General features: G+C 37.2%; 3 protein-coding genes across 3 annotated transcripts; 2 read left to right on the plus strand and 1 right to left on the minus strand.

Annotated features, from left to right (window-relative positions):
* The first annotated feature begins 889 nt into the window (after nt 1-889).
* Nucleotides 890-4,280, plus strand: LOC108221290 (subtilisin-like protease SBT5.4). The gene is made up of 10 exons (XM_017395180.2): nt 890-979; nt 1,067-1,182; nt 1,301-1,563; nt 1,656-1,755; nt 1,901-2,438; nt 2,549-2,643; nt 2,753-2,998; nt 3,075-3,189; nt 3,315-3,528; nt 3,605-4,280. The coding sequence occupies exons 1-10, from the start codon at nt 890-892 to the stop codon at nt 4,150-4,152; spliced, it is 2,325 nt and encodes a 774-aa protein (XP_017250669.2). The 3' UTR covers nt 4,153-4,280.
* Nucleotides 4,281-4,472: 192 nt separating this feature from the next.
* On the plus strand, nt 4,473-8,573 carry LOC108204939 (probable galactinol--sucrose galactosyltransferase 2). Its single transcript, XM_017374638.2, has 14 exons — nt 4,473-4,955; nt 5,049-5,281; nt 5,479-5,569; nt 5,771-5,819; nt 5,922-6,013; nt 6,094-6,201; nt 6,280-6,408; nt 6,582-6,992; nt 7,084-7,225; nt 7,305-7,372; nt 7,481-7,615; nt 7,721-7,950; nt 8,022-8,110; nt 8,192-8,573. Exons 1-14 carry the CDS (start codon nt 4,606-4,608, stop codon nt 8,477-8,479), a joined length of 2,415 nt encoding a protein of 804 aa, XP_017230127.1. The 5' UTR covers nt 4,473-4,605; the 3' UTR covers nt 8,480-8,573.
* LOC108204938 (disease resistance protein RPV1) lies at nt 8,494-13,296 on the minus strand. Its single transcript, XM_017374637.2, has 5 exons — nt 11,998-13,296; nt 10,815-11,913; nt 10,438-10,719; nt 9,413-10,330; nt 8,494-9,228 (listed from the first exon to the last, which is right to left on the minus strand). The coding sequence occupies exons 1-5, from the start codon at nt 12,519-12,521 to the stop codon at nt 8,599-8,601; spliced, it is 3,453 nt and encodes a 1,150-aa protein (XP_017230126.1). The 5' UTR covers nt 12,522-13,296; the 3' UTR covers nt 8,494-8,598.
* Nucleotides 13,297-16,631: the final 3,335 nt, after the last annotated feature.

Below are 16,631 nucleotides of genomic sequence, written 5' to 3' on the forward strand. Positions count from 1 at the left end.
AGGTTGAAATAATTGTTCCAATTTGATGCAGTTAAAATATGTCATTGTAATTTCTGACAGAACCCGATAAATTATTATTTTTGACCAACTATCATATATTCGACTGGAATTTGTCAAAATTCCTAATACTATCATAAAATATATTAATTTGTTGGGACATATTTTGTAACAAATTTTCTTAGATTTGATAAAAACATCTTACAGGTTATTAGCATGAATATTTTCGACACTCCCGAAACAAAGTGACTAATTATTTAGTTTGTTTATTTATTTTTCAACCTGATTGCATATCAGGCTGGGGTTTGTCTAAATTGAGTATCTTTCAAAGTATTAATGAAATTCGCTTTAAATTTAAAAAAAAAAATATGTTTCAAGTAATGTAAAAAAATGCATAAAAATGAGTGGTATATAAGAAGTAACTATTATAATCTTCGGTTACAACCGAAATATAATTGCTAAATCACTATTTCAAAAATATCTATACATAAGATGAATTATTAAGTTAACATAAAGTTTTTGCATAATATTTGTGCATAACACTAGTTATATAGTAGATACGACGTTATGGGGTGTTTGTACTAATTAAAGAATAAATATTCAATAATAATATATTTCTTGCAAAAGCGGATTAGAGCTGAGAAATCTGCTCTTGACGTGGAATCGAGCTGAGAAATCTGATCTTGACGAAGAATCAGGGAACCACAACAACAATGTAAGTATATTATTACAACAAGGATTCATTACATATGCTAAAAGTGCTTACAAACGTCCTAGAACAACACTGTTTCCTCGACTTCTCAAGAGTCATGTACAAATTCTAAGTACTCGCAACAACTTTATATACACTGCTACAAACTTTTTTACCCTTGTCAAATAAGAACTGATCGATATGGCTTCTTTTAAGTTTCATGCGTCTACTGCACTCTCATATGTGTTATGTCTTTGTTTGCTTTGTTCTCCAGCACTAGCTATCAAAAGGGTACGTGCATTCTGTGCTTTTACATGCATAATATATAGTTGAGTTTTTATTTTAGTTTTTGTGTTATTGATTGATTGATGCATGCAGGCTTATGTGGTGTACTTGGGAGAACACTCGCATCAAGACTCTGATTTGTACTCTGCAGAACTCAAACAACGTGTCGCGGATTCTCACCACCAGTTCCTTGCTTCCTCACTGGGAAGGTATTGGCTCTGTTGTGCTGTTAGTGCATGTTTTTTTTTTCTGAATTATCTATCTTTTTTTGTTATGTTTGTGGTTTGGTTGAGGTTTTGTGGATATGTTTGTTATGGTTTCATGCAGCAAACAGAGGGCTAGAGAGGCGATCTACAACTCGTACCATAACCACATTAATGGTTTTGCTGCGGTTCTGGAAGAGGAGGATGCAGCAAAGATTGCAAGGCATCCGGATGTGTTGTCGGTTTTCTTGGATCAAGGGAGAAAGAAGCATACAACGAATTCATGGGAGTTTTTAAATATGAATGCAGAAGGCTTCATTCGACGCGATTCTCTGTGGAAGCAAGCCAATTTTGGTGAAGATATCATCATAGCCAATCTTGACACTGGTGAGTACATGTGTATATCAGATGTTCTTGTACTTGTTTCTTTCTTTGAATTGTGTATTATAGTAGTGAGTTCTCTTTTGCTCTAATGATAGGTGTGTGGCCTGATTCGAAGAGTTTTAGTGATGAGGGATATGGACCAATTCCAGCCAAGTGGAGAGGCACATGTGACAAAACTAAAATCTCTTGTAACAAGTATGTCAGAAGCAACCTCTTCTTATTTTTCGTAGTTCATCCCTGTAACTTATGTTTGATCTTGGTGTTTTTACATCAATTTTCCAACATTATGTGCTTAGTTTAGACTTCTAATGTATATGAAGGAAACCCTTTATTGTTGCAGGAAACTTATCGGAGCAAGGTACTTTAGCAAAGGGTATGAAGAGATTTCAGGGAAACTGAATGCTTCTGTGAAGACTCCTGTGGATCATGAAGGACATGGAACTCACACTCTGTCAACTCTTGGTGGAAACTTTGTACATGGGGCGAAAGTGTTTGGATTTAATGCTGGAACAGCAAAAGGCGGTTCTCCTAGAGCTCGTGTGGCTTCTTACAAGGTTTGCTGGCCTCCTGTGGGTAAGAATGGTGAATGCTTTGATTCTGATATACTGGAAGCCTTCGACTGGGCCATTCATGACCAAGTCGACGTTCTTTCACTTTCCATTGGGGGCATGCCTACTGCCTACTTCAATGATGCTGCTGCTATCGGGGCCTTTCATGCTGTCAAAAAAGGTATTGTGGTAATATGTTCAGCTGGGAATGAGGGGCCAGGAGAAGGAACTGTAACTAATGTTGCACCGTGGATCATAACTGTTGGTGCAAGTACTATTTCTCGCGAGTTTCTATCTTATGTCAAACTCAGAAACGGAAAGCTCCTAAAGGTCTATTCTCATTCTTAGTTATGAATATTAGTATTCTGATTATAGCTAACTAAATATAACTACTTCATTGTGCTGTCAGTTTGTTCACATGCTGTTTTGAATGATAATAGGGAGCAAGCCTTTCGGGACCCTTGTCAATGATGAAATTTTATCCCCTCATCAATGCTGCAGATGCTAAAGCTGTTAATGCATCTGTTGACAAAGCGTAAGATCAAACTGTATCCTTTCATCAGAACTAGTAGTTTGTTCTGATGCAGTATGATATGTTGAAGGCTCTGTGGTATCTGAATTATTGTCGACGTTATGTATTTCAGGTTGCTTTGTGAAGCCGAAACACTGGATCCTAACAAGGTAAAGGGAAAGATAGTAGTTTGCTTGAGAGGTGAAAATGACAGAGTCGCCAAAAGCCTAAATGCTTATCATGCTGGTGCAGTTGGGATGATTCTCTGTAATAATGAAGAAAATGCTAATGATATTTCGGCTGACGCTCATATCATAGCCGCTTCCCATCTTACTTACGACGATGGTCAAATTCTCTATGCCTACCTCAATTCCACCAAGTATATAATCCTCTCCTGAATAACCTCTGAATTTCGTAATTTTCATATAAATGTACCATAACAGTATTTTTTACAGATATCCAGCTGGATACATTACACCTCCATCTTCACATCTTGGCCAACTTCGTGCTCCGTCCATGGCTGTTTTTTCCTCCAGGGGTCCAAACACCGTTACACCAGATATTCTCAAGGTTCTAACAGATACCTTAAAATAAGCAGGACAATATGTTTTTTTCTTATGAATGGTGCTTGTTTTTTTTTCATATGATTGTAATTTAATTATATAACTATTAGTCCATGTTATTGTATTTTTCAGCCAGATATAACTGCACCAGGAGTGGATATTATAGCAGCATTCTCTGAAGAAGTATACCCAGATGGACACGAAACTGATCATCGTGTAACTCCATTTAATATAGAATCTGGTACCTCCATGGCTTGCCCTCATGTTTCTGGAGTTGTTGGCCTACTCAAGAAAATCCATCCTGGCTGGAGTGCTGCTGCCATAAAGTCTGCAATCATCACTACTGGTAAAAGGCCTACATAATCTTATTTATAAAAATTATAGTTTGGATTAATGCACATACATAATTTTCTCTTGCACAGCCACAACAAGGGACAATTTCAGAAGACTGATTCTTAGCGGTCCTAGGAAAGAGGCCACGCCATTTGACTATGGAGGTGGACACATTCAGCCAAATCTTGCCATGGACCCTGGTTTAGTTTATGACTTAAATGTCGACGACTACCTCAATTTCCTCTGTGGCATGGGCTACAACAGTACAGTGATGAAGACATTCTCTGATGGAAGCTACAATTGTCACCACAAGTACAATCTTCTCAACTTCAACTACCCTTCCATCACTGTTGGAAAACTCTCAGCAGATGGCACCACCACTGTCTTGCGGACATTGAAGAACGTAGGCACCCCAGGAACGTACAGAGCTCGGGTGCTGCAGCCACAAGGAGTGTCGGTTTCTGTCTTACCTTCCACTCTCACATTTGACAAGATTGGCCAGGAGAAGAGTTTTGAGCTCATTTTGGAGCCCAAGATAACTAAAGAAAGCAATAATTCTGTTTTCGGAGAATTATTGTGGTCAGATGGGAAACACAATGTCAGGAGTCCTATAGTAGTCTCATCAATAGTAGCATAAATAGTATTTAAGTATAGGCAACTTAGGAATATTGTTCAAAACCTATTAATTTTTTAGTATTTACCATGTTTATAGCAAGGCTTGATAAAAAATTTGATTATCTTGGTATGTACTTTTTAGCCTCTGCAATGGTTAATCTGCAATGGTTTCAGATATCTACAGGGCATGTAAAAGTTAAAAATGTAAAGGGGTAGGGGTACAAGAGTCTAAAGAAATATGAGAGGATTATATACTCTGTAAAGATTACAGAAGATAAGATATGATGATAAATGACTGAGCACTTTGAAATATTGAATATAGATCATATATGTAACTGTCTTGTTAGTTGTTACCTCTCCAACACAACAAATAACGGTATCTACTATTTGTAGCTAAAAAGTTGAGACTTTTTTCAAGAAAAACAAGAACCAAAAGAAAAAAACTTACTGTAAAGTTGAAGAACACCCCAGCATCATGAGCAAGCTGGTGCTACTGTCATCACCAGCTGCTCGAAAGCCGATGCAACTCAGTGTTCCTGTTCTGTCATCTTCATGTGCATTATCATCTACTGGTTTGAAGCACAAGATTTGGTCACATGCTTATGGTTTACAAGCTAGAAAGAAATGGAGACATTCTGTTGTGTCTGTGTTAGTTGACACAAAACCAGTGGTCAAGGATGGTGTTCTTAGCTATAATGGAAATGATGCCTTAACAGGGATGCCTGATAATGTGGTGGTTACACCATGGTCTAATTCGTCTTTCTTCCTTGGGGCGGCTTCGAGTCAGAGTAGTTCCAGACATGTCTTTAAGCTTGGTCTAATTCAGTAAGAATCTCCCACTGTTGAATGATTAAGAAAAGATCATTTTAATTTACAAGTATAAATGAAGACGATGTGTGTTTGTTCCTGATGCTGCAGGGATGTCCGACTACTTTGTCTGTTTCGGTTTAAGATTTGGTGGGTGATACCAAGGGTGGGGAAGTCAGCAAGTGACATTCCTGTTGAAACTCAGATGTTGCTGCTAGAATCAAGTTCACAAGAAGACGGAGAAGAGCCCAATTATATTGTTTTCTTGCCCGTGTTGGATGGCGACCTTAGAAGCAGCTTGCAGGGAAACTCTGATAATGAGCTTGAAGTATGTGTTGAAACTGGTAATACTTTCAATTCTCATATTTGTATCTCAATTAGTCTCGCTGATTACTGGCATACCATTGTCATTGTCCGCGTTGTTTTAAACATATGTTGAACATATGTGCGCTAGCTAGAGCAGTACTAAAGAAATTGAGTGGCTTGTCTTAGTAGAATTGATTTGCTTAGCCTGCTAACGAGTTGCTATCTCATTCAATAGGCGATCCTGCTATAGTGGCTTCAGAGTGTCTGAAAGCAGTGTTTGTGAATTATGGAAGCAATCCATTTCATCTTATGAAGGAATCGATGAAGTAGGTAGGCCCTTTGAGCAAAGTATAACTACTCTCTTGAATGACTCCTTGATTCAGTCTTATTTAGCTTGAAATAGTGTGTGAGTTTTCATGCCAGACATGAAAAATTTCTGAACTGCATTCATGATGTGTATTTCGCGCTATATTGGGCTTTTCTGCTTTCTTTGTTATCTCATAGTGTTGGATTGTTTTGAAATGTAGAATCCTTGAGGAGCATTTAGGAACATTTACAGTTCGTGAAAAGAAACAGGCAAGTAGATTTTTAATTAGGACAATCTTGCGATCTCTAAGCTATATTTCTCAGAAGAGTATGCAGATGAATTAACACCTTTTCTTTGTTGCCCGGATGCAGTTGCCTGGAATGCTGGATTGGTTTGGCTGGTGCACTTGGGATGCTTTCTACCATGCTGTTAGTCCTCCAGGAATCAGAGACGGTTTAAAAAGGTTGATATTCTATCATCTATAGTTGTATTCTAGAGCATGTACACCATTGTAATAGCCCTTCTGATGTTGTTTGATCTCAGTTTATGTGAAGGAGGCACTCCGCCAAGGTTCTTGTTAATTGATGATGGATGGCAAAGTACAAGCAATGAATACCAAACAGAAGGAGAGCCATTTGTCGAGGGCACACAGTAAGTTAGGCTTTCACCTCGTTTCATGGTAAAACAATTATCTACTTACCCTCACACTGAGTTGATTTAAAACTGCAGATTCGGTGGCAGATTAGTAAGCATAGAAGAAAATAACAAGTTCAGAAAGCCTGGAAACGAGGCTGCAGGCAAACCAGCAAGTGGTCTGAAGGATTTTGTTGCAGAAATTAAGAAGAGCTATGGCCTAAAGTACGTTTCTTGCAATCTGTAGCTTTTTTTGTGTTTGCCCTTCTGTACAGATTGTAAGAAAATAAAGCCTTTGAGTTTGAACAAAAAGGCTGGTTGGACCGAGACAGATGATATCTCTGCTCTGCAATGCAATTTCTTACCTCGTGCACTTACACATTTGATGATATCTTCAGGTATGTCTATGTATGGCATGCACTTCTGGGATACTGGGGTGGACTTAATCCAGCCGTTCCAGGAACTGAGAAGTACAACCCAAAGCTTACAATCCCAGTGCAATCACCTGGAAATCTTGCCAACAAGAGGGACGGATCAATGGACTCAATGGAAAGCTATGGTGTTGGAGTGATTGATCCATCCAAAATAGTTGAATTTTATGATGATCTTCACAGTTATCTTGTTTCACAGAACGTGGACGGGGTTAAAGTTGATGTACAGAACATACTGGAAACTGTAGCTACAGGTTTAGGAGGCCGAGTCGCTCTCACTAGGCAGTTTCAACAAGCCTTGGAGCAGTCCATTGCCAAAAACTTTCAAGATAATAGCATAATTTGCTGCATGGGCCAAAGCACAGATTCCATGTACCAGTACGTTGTCGTTGAACTCCACTCTCAATAATTTTCATTGACAATAGAGCAGAGCTGCCGCACTTTTTATATATCTTTGATTTTGATTCAGTTCAAAGAGAAGTGCCATTACGCGAGTATCTGATGATTACTACCCCAAGAACCCAACTACACAGACACTTCACATTGCAGCTGTGGCTTATAACAGCATTTTTTTTGGTGAAGTAGTTGTCCCTGATTGGGACATGTTCTATGTAAGAGAATGTCTTAATTGAACATTATGCATTCCTATTGTATCTAAGTCATTTAGTAACTGATTTACAACTTTTTCAGAGCAAGCATGATGCGGCTGAGTTCCATGCAGTGGCTCGAGCTGTAGGAGGTTGTGGCGTATATGTCAGGTATATACTGATAGTTAAAGACCTGAGAAACAAAGTTAGGTTCATCAAAATTATAAACTGTACCTTGACAAACTACGTTCATCACATTGATATTTTGACTGATGGCAGTGATAAACCAGGACAACATGACTTTACAGTACTTAAAAAGCTTGTTCTGCCGGATGGAGCAGTCCTGAGAGCCAAATACCCCGGGAGGCCAACTCGAGATTGCCTATTCAGTGATCCAGTTACAGATGGGCAGAGGTAAGTCTGTCTAACCAGTCTAGTTTTTCCATCTACCCTTTTCTATTTGTCAGCAGTGTCAATGAGTTGATAAGGTATACATAAACATATCATCAAATAAACTAGCCTTCTGAAGATCTGGAACCTGAACAAACATACGGGGGTTATTGGAGTCTTTAACTGTCAAGGAGCAGGAAGCTGGCCTTGCTTGGACCGTATCAATACTGCTGAGGGAGAGACTAGTAGTTATGAGCTATCTGGACAGGTATCACCTTCTGATATAGAGTATCTCGAAGAGGAGGTTTCAGGGAATTCATGGACAGGAAAAGATTACGCAGTCTTCTCCTTCAATTCAGGTAACAGTTCATGTCTAGTCCAAAAAGAGAACTAAATCAGATCTTACATTAATCTTTTTTATGTGTACTAGGATCACTGTCAGAACTTTCGAAGCAAGACACATTTGCAATCACATTGAAAACATTGGAATGCAATGTCTTCACTATCTCTCCAATCAAGGTTCCTAGCTAATTCATATGATCATAGTTAAGCTTCTTTCAACCATGGAGTGACAATGAGCTTGAAATTTTATCTTTGCAGACATACAATCAAAGTGTTAAATTTGCGCCAATTGGACTGATAAATATGTACAACTCTGGAGGGGCAGTTGAGGTAGTTGAATCGGAAGGCTCTGCAGGACGTAGTTCCAGAATAAAGATCAAAGGGAAAGGAGCTTCCGGTTGTTTTGGAGCGTATTCCAATCCAAAGCCAAAGTTGTGCCTTCTCAACTCTACTGAAGAAAATTTTGAATTCAGTACAGAAGATCATTTTTTGAAAGTAACAATTCCCAGCGACGCAAATTCTTGGGAAATCACACTTTGTTATTAAAGGAAGCATTTAGATCAGTCTGAAAAAAACATTACTCATGTATACCACAAATTCTGCTTTCAACATCTAATGTGCACTACTGACATTTCTACGACGTATATTTGTAGAATCAGTGAAGTTCACTGTAACGATTCCTTCATTAGAAAATCAACTCCTACACCCCATGGACCACAGCTACCGAGGTAGTACAATCGTGTTGTTCCATAATGTGCATATGGCTTTGCTTCCACCGGGATCATATACTGAGAAGTTCTGTCACATGTTTGTTGCATTTTTTGTCGCTTGGCTGAATGAACACGCGCCTCTTCTTCCCTCTCATACACAAGATCGACACCAATCTGTTTCACCTCAAAACTGGTATTAATACTATCCAATCTCCAGGGCAAAATTGAAATACTAATCTCATCTCCAGCTCCCACCTCGTGACTGCCTAATTTCCAATGGCTTAACCATGTCATATACTCATCTCCCTCGGAAATGCCATAACAAGCTGGACTATATATGATAACTCTATCCTTGGTCTTATTATTGATTACCAGAAAGACTTGATGTTCTGGACCCGAGTTGAACTTGTACACAATGCAGGTGTTTAAGTATCTAAGTTTAGAATGAGATACAATAAAGGATATTGAAGATGCCTTGCGTTGCCTATCAAACCATATTGGAACACCCTTCCCAGGGTAAAAAATGCTGAACGCCTTGCCATGAGGCAAATATTCCCTTCCATTATACGAATCCTCAAATATTCCCTGTAAAATCGCCAAATAAACTTGTCAATCTACTCCTAGTAAGTTGTCCTTCTAAGCAATAATCAAAGATTCGTCCGTTATATATCAAAGTAGGAAGAAAAGAACGTATACAGTAAGCAGAGGACGTGCCTAATGTGCTGTTATTTTGCGTAAAAACGTGACTGGGAGAAATTAGAGAGATCACCTGGACTGAGCATCTCATGACCCTAGATGTGTAACGATTGTACATCTTCATCTGGATTTTTTTCTTCACTTGAGTATCATAAATACCACAACATTGAAGAAACTCTGAGTCTAATTTTCCGACTGGTACAAACTTAAATAAGCTTTGCATCTCAAGTAAGCTATCGCATCCCAGTGGATATGTAAAAGATTTTGAACTCGTGCTTGGCTCATCAAATGTAATTTTCTCCAATAACGGGCAATAAAAAGCATGAAGGAACTTTAACATGTTTGGTATATCTTCAAGTGCTAGAAGCTGGTTGCAGTCTATTGTGCGGAGAATCTTGAGCCTTTTCAGACCTTTGAAGCAATCTGGGAGGAAGCAGATTGGGTTCTTACTCAAGTCCAAGTGCTCAACTGATTGTCCAAAACACGAATCCCTGGGAAAATCATTGTCGCGGAGATTGCAATTTACCAAACTCAACCTAGTAATAGATTTGTAAGGTAAAGAAGTCAAGGAGAGTTGAGGACCTATTTCTGATTTTGAAACCAAGCCCCAGAAGAAATCTCGCCATGATTTATTTTCTTGAGTTCTGGAGCTTGAATTACCAAAATCCAGTCCATCTGCATAAAAAACTTCCAAGGATTCCAAGTTTTTCATTTCTGAGGGAAGCTTTTCAAGATTCGAACATCCTGAGATAATTAAAGTTTCCAGAAACCTCAGCATGCAAATACTATTTGGAAGAGTCTTCAGTAGTTTGCAGTCCTTTAAATTTAACAACACAAGACCTTCAGCCATTCCAATAGATTCATCAATCTCGACTAAACTCACACAATCTTCGAGGATCAATTGCTCCAGAACATTAAGTTCTGCAAAGTTTGGACTTTTCACAAGGTCATGGGAATGGCTCAGATTTAGAAACTTGAGTGATTTAAAAAGCTGTGAGATGAAGATAGAGAGAAAGAAGTGTTAACTTAATAAAAGTGTAACAGAAACTTCTCTTTATATATTACTTTTTGAAGCAAGGCATTACTTGGCAAGCTTACCATGCTTCCCTGCCCCAGTTTTTGCAATTTACTACTTTGAATGTCAATGGCAACAAGGCTGGCGAAAGGGAATCCTTTGGGTAAAGCTTTTAAAGGGCATCTGTGCCAATATAACCATTTCAGCTTTTTGGGGAATTCCTTGTAACCTCCATTTAGCCACACATTATCGAGCTTAAGTAGTGTTAGCTTGTGCATCCTGGAGAAAGCTGATGTTCTCAACTCCACCTGACATACATTAGTCCTATTCAATTCCAGTGCTAAGCCTTCAATTGCTCTAGTACCCTGGTACAAGAACAAATATAAGCAGTGCAAATATGATAGCACTTCCACATGACAAGATGTAATTGTTTTAATGATCATACAATAAATTTTCTTACTGTTTCATCTTTTAGTACTTCGAGGGATTCCTTATAATGCCACAGTCTACTTCGTTGGCCTGGATCTCCAGGTGATTGCTGACGTATGATTTCTCTTCCCATGCTCTGGATTGAATGATGCATTTTGAGTTTTCCAAGTTCAATTTTCAACAGACATCTGTCGACAAGTTTTTCAATTCCAATTCTTGTGTGATATTTACACTCATCCAATATCATGACCACCTGAGACATGGCCTCTCCATTAAAGAAACAAGCAATCTCCAGAAATAAATCTCTGTCACGGTCGTCTTCCAAAGATTCATAGCTTATTTGCAATATTTTGTGAATCTTGTAGTGAGAAATCACATCCAATTTCTCTACTGCACTTCTCCAAACATCCAAATCTTTGTCACGTAGATGAGCACCTAAAACTTCAAGGGCTAAAGGAAGACCTTCACATTGCTCTAATATCCTCTCCGAGTGCTCTATGTAATAGTCTGGGGGGCACCTGTCTTTGAATGCATGGAAGCTGAAGAGCTCTAACGAATCCCTAAAGTTGAGTGTTTCCACAGCATGTCTCGTACAAGGTTCACGCAGTTTCAGCAAATCTACATCCCGAGTTGTAAGGACGATTTTGCTTCCAGGGTAAAAACACTCTCTCAGCCCAAAGATTGCATCTAATTGTTCAACTTGATTCACATCATCCAAGACTATCAACAGTTTCCTACCGCGAATGGCATTTTGAATTTTACAAAGGCCATCATTAAGATTGTTGATGGTCGGTGTCTTTCCCTTGGAAATGTCTGAAAGAAGCTGTCTCTGTAAATACACTAAACCATCAGATGGTTCAGAATACTCCCTTATATTTTCTAGAAAACTGCCACCTTCAAATAGTTGGAAGTTCATGTTATAAGCGTATTTGGCAATGGTTGTCTTTCCCACTCCACCAATGCCGTACAGTGCAAACACTTCCACACCAGTGGAACCATTTCTTATCCATGAATTTATGGCCTTTGCTGAACTATCAATTCCAACAAGATGAGGTGTGATACTTAAGATGTTAAAAGCCACTTTACCCTTGACGCGCTTAACTATATCCTGTATAAATTTTGATTCGTACCTAAAAAATGGGAGATGCATTACCAAAATGTTGATTATACTGGTATGTCAGTAGTGATCATGTGGATATTATAAAAAAAATTACCCATTTGTTCCATTCGGAAACGTCAGGCCTGACAGGTTAGCAAGCTGAGTAAGAGCAGTCCTCCAGCGCTTTATTTTATCCATCAACTCCTTTCTTCTTGTATCATCCACTTGCCTCTTAAATTTCTCTTCGTGCATATGCAATGCTTCAGAAATACAGCCAGATTGATTGCGAATATCTGACAGATCAACATGATAGAAGATAGGTAACAGGAGACGCTTTGAGTTGTTCTTGCACTCCAAAATCATCTCAAGTTCGTCAAGACACCAGCGGGAGCCAGCATAGTTCTTTGAGAAAACAATGATCCAGCTTTTCGAGTGCTGGATAGCATTTTGTAATTCAGATGTAATGATCTCCCCTCTCTCCATTCCCTTGTCATCTCTAAACGCGAGTAGTCCTTCATTTAGAAGAGCAGTATAGAGGTGATCCGTGAAAGTTGTGCGCGTATCTTTGCCTCTGAAACTCAAGAAAACATCATACTTATATTTCTCAGATGACAAGTCTCCTGGTTTCAGTTTCAGCATGACTAAAAGATATTAAGCAGCTCTCTGATCTCTATGATCTCGTTTTGATGAAGAGCCTGCAGAGAGATTAACAACATAACATATACTAGCCTCTGCCTCTAAATGAACAGAAGTGTTTTGTTGATAACCAATCCATCTAAAACCTTAAGGTAAAAGAATGCCTCAAATGGATCTTATTCTATATTTCAACACTCCTCTTCACTCGAAATCTCATTTTTGGGTTGAAGAGTGGATCACGGACCCCATCTTTGGGGCAATTAACCTTCGTGTCCATATTAAATTGTGAAAATATTGGGGTGACAGAAAGTCGAATTTGAGATTTTGGGGGTGACGGAAAGTCGAACTTGAGACTTCCGCCAAACCAGAACTAGCATGTTGGGAACCAATCCATCTAAAATCTTAAGGTATTTCAACATGATTCATCAGATTTTTCAATGCTGATAACAACATTAAGTTAGAGTAAACCATTATTGGCAGTAAGCATTTATCAAATTCACAAGAAGACATGAGAAAAACATGGAAAGGAAACAGGGGTGCAATTACTACTTTAAATAGCTAAAATTTAAGCATCAAACAGCATCAAACATCAATATGAAACCGAAGTAGGTACTTAACTTATTGACTAACATATCATAAATCTCCAATGGTCGTGTTAAGCTGAATTGAGTTGTTTATCTCCTAATATTGGTATGCTTTTGTCCGGGGATAAAGACTTGCCGCCGTAGACTTAGCCAGGCGAGACTATTAAAAATATCAGTAGTGATGCTGTGGGTTTTAATTGGGGTTGTTGATGTAAATGCTGAGATTCTATTCTAATTAAAACCCACCACATGTTATTATGTACATGTTTTTGTACATAATTATGTGCCTAATCTTTTAATGATTTATTTATTTTCATAAATTTGATAAAATATAGTTTTATAATTTATTTTTAAATTGTTGAAAATACTATATTCATGAAGAAAAATAAAGTTAGACAAAAAGAAGGCACAAAAACTCAAGAAAAGCAAAACTGGTGAAAATTCTAACGAACTCCCGAGAACACGAGAACATGAGAATTGTTGGATACACAAGAGCTGGATTGAATTTCATTTTAATTTCATGACATTCAAAAATCAAACACCAGTATAAAGTTAAGAAATTTAAATGACATTTCAAATTATGTTATTTTAAAGGGAAAATAGATTTTTTTGCCACCCAACTTATTATTTGTTTAGAAACCTACCACTGAACTATAATTTTTTTCTTTTTTGTCATTAATGTTAGGTTCGGACTTTTTTTTGTCACTAACGTTAGGTTCGGATTTGATTATTAACACTATATTATTTTTTTAGTATTATTAAAAATATAATGTTAGTCTGCAATATAATAGCGATCTGATATGTGCCTATGTCTTTATGTAGTGTCCTAGGTAGTTTATTATGGAGGACGAGAGTTGGACACGCATTTTGAGACTCCAAAAAATTTCAAAAATTATTTTATTTTATTTTTTCTGAATAAAATTTAATGTTGGTTTTTTTTCCTTAAAAAAACGTTGGATTTTTTTTTTGTCACCAACGTTATGTTTTGATTTGATTATCAACAATATGTTATTTTTTTAGCATTATAAAAACATAGTGATAGTCTGCAATATTATGATGATATGATATGTTTCTATAACATTATATACAGTCATCTATATGTCCCTTAGCTATTTTACCTTGAAGTATGAGAGTTTAACAGGCATTTTCAAAAACAATCTAATATCTTTTACTCCCTCTGTCACTCTCATTTCTTTACAGTTTTTTCACATTACTCGACACGCATTTTAAGGTGCATATAAAGCATAACTGTGTAATTTATTTTTAAAAAATTTCTTTTTTTTATAACAATATAACATCAAAGTTTTATTTAGAATAAAAAAAAGTTCAAAATAATTTATCAAACTACATTTTATGGAAGTATTAGAATGCGTGCCGAGCCCCCGTCCCTCAATGTAAACAAATGAGGGGGACGGTGGGAGTATAACTTATTATTTTATATAACGATCTAAAATGATTTATGAATGTTATATACTTTATCAATTTATTTGTTTTTTAAAAATAACATATTTAATTTTTATATCCAATTTAATTTTTCAGAGTTTTAGTTAAGTTGTCTATACAGTGCTTGACAGATGATCTGAAATATTACTATTTCTTTATAAATATCAAGTTAATTTACATATGAATGAAGAACGGGGAATACGCTTACCATGTGGCCAACCTTACCAGCAGCAAATGCATGCTCTATAATCTTAGAGATATACACGGAAGAGATAATTATATGTATATCTTACACTTAAATTTCAACCAATAAACTATATAGTATACACACATGCATTAGAGATTCATAGGCTTCTTCTGATCAGCTCTTCCTACATGTAATTTATGTTTTAGAAGATCATGCATGCAAGCTCTGATTCATTAAATGAAGCTGCAGGTACCAAATATTACAATGGAGAAACCCGAGAACAAGAAGAGGAGATCGAGAGAGAGGCCGGATCATGAGAAGAAGAGGAGGAAGAAAAAGAATCATACATTGCTCAAAACTACAGAAAATAAAAATTTTTATCCTAATCAATTTTATGAATCGGACAAAAATGACAGGGGCCGAGATAAAAGTGATGTGAATTACCATCATTGTGATCGGGAAGAGGAGGATTTTAATCATTCAGCTTTTTCATCTTCGTCGGAGATTATAGGGGAATCAGGCATATTTGATTTCCCTTGGCTTAAAGACGAGGATTGCATGTTCAGAACAGATGATGTGGACCAGTTATGCAGGTCGAGTTTAGAGGACATGGCGTCTGAGGAACAAATGTCGTTCCATCTCTACTTTGATCATCTTCAAGATACGGATGATTGGATTGACATGAACCAAGGTTCTGATAAACAAGGGTTTTGTGTTGACAGCAAGTCTGATTTTGATGAGGAGAATGAGCTAGGCAGGATGGAATATTACATTTGGACCTCTGTGCTTAATCAACCTCTTAACTGACTCATACCACATAAACAAGTCATGAACACCTTACTGCAGAAACATACATCATAAAATAGATTATGCAGTGGTCATAGATCGGTTTCAGTACCTTATCAGAGAAACTTTTAAGGATCATCGGAACACTTTGAGTGCCTTGGTAGTTCAGTTAGTCCGATATATAGCGCGAGCTAGAAGGATCAGTTCTTTTTTGTTAGTTGCTGAATTGGCTCTGTTTCAGAATATCCGACTTGGTATTTCAGTCAGCTCCTCTTTAATAATTGCCATTTTTTTTGTTCATACTTGAAGGCAGAGCAGCTTCTATTCAAGTGATCATGTCAAGCATGCATGAGTTACGAAATTTGTCTTTTACAGTAATTTAGATGCTATGCGTCAGACAAATTATACTCGATCCCTCTGTTTTTTGACAAGTCCTTTTACATTTTTGCATAAAACTTTTAAGTCCTTTGCCGTATCTGTATTCATGAAGGAAAAGCACTCATCAACAGAACACTCTAGAACTAGAATGTTGGAGCCGTTGATTCAATTACGCGAACTCTAAAACAAAACATGAAAAAAGAGCGCCATATAATTGCCAGGAAATGTTATTTCCAGAGCTGTTTTCTTATTTTCAGACCAAAAATATATGAAAATACAAAATTACCATAATATTGATTCTTTCCAAAGACCATTGATGTGCAGGGTCAGGTTTGTCTTCCCAGTCTCTCTCTATTGAAATAAAAAACAACTCTGGATTTATAAATTTCTTAATTATCACCTACTCAAATGTTGATCAACAGTGCGTTCACGGGGTTTTATGCCCGGCTTTAACCCAATTTAGTCGAAAGTGGGTTTATAATTAACAATGTAACATATAATGATTATAGTCGATTATAGTCGATTCACGCATTTTTGCATAAATTAAGATATAAATTTGTTAAATTAATTAATTTGAGAGAATAAAACCACTAATATTAATTTATAATTAATAACTAATAATCCGATACAAGTGAAGGATGTTAGATTCCTAGACTTCATGTTGATTGTTGAGGTACTAGGAAAACGTAGTTTCATTAAAATTCATGATCTTCGAAATTTAGTCAACTGAGACGA

This window comes from Daucus carota, chromosome 1, assembly GCF_001625215.2.
Source record: "Daucus carota subsp. sativus chromosome 1, DH1 v3.0, whole genome shotgun sequence".
Classification (NCBI taxonomy): Eukaryota; Viridiplantae; Streptophyta; class Magnoliopsida; order Apiales; family Apiaceae; genus Daucus; species Daucus carota.

Excerpts from the sequence above, each read along its gene's own strand:
- LOC108221290 (XM_017395180.2), top strand. The coding sequence starts at position 890 with ATGGCTTCTTTTAAGTTTCATGCGTCTACTGCACTCTCATATGTGTTA. Across the intron at positions 1,183-1,300 it reads CTTGCTTCCTCACTGGGAAG|CAAACAGAGGGCTAGAGAGG; the intron begins GTATTGGCTCTG and ends GGTTTCATGCAG. Across the intron at positions 1,756-1,900 it reads ACTAAAATCTCTTGTAACAA|GAAACTTATCGGAGCAAGGT; the intron begins GTATGTCAGAAG and ends TTATTGTTGCAG.
- LOC108204939 (XM_017374638.2), top strand. The coding sequence starts at position 4,606 with ATGAGCAAGCTGGTGCTACTGTCATCACCAGCTGCTCGAAAGCCGATG. Across the intron at positions 5,282-5,478 it reads TGAAGTATGTGTTGAAACTG|GCGATCCTGCTATAGTGGCT; the intron begins GTAATACTTTCA and ends CTCATTCAATAG. Across the intron at positions 5,820-5,921 it reads CAGTTCGTGAAAAGAAACAG|TTGCCTGGAATGCTGGATTG; the intron begins GCAAGTAGATTT and ends GCCCGGATGCAG.
- LOC108204938 (XM_017374637.2), bottom strand. The coding sequence starts at position 12,521 with ATGCTGAAACTGAAACCAGGAGACTTGTCATCTGAGAAATATAAGTAT. Across the intron at positions 11,914-11,997 it reads TTTCCGAATGGAACAAATGG|GTACGAATCAAAATTTATAC; the intron begins GTAATTTTTTTT and ends CCCATTTTTTAG. Across the intron at positions 10,720-10,814 it reads AAGTACTAAAAGATGAAACA|GGTACTAGAGCAATTGAAGG; the intron begins GTAAGAAAATTT and ends TTCTTGTACCAG.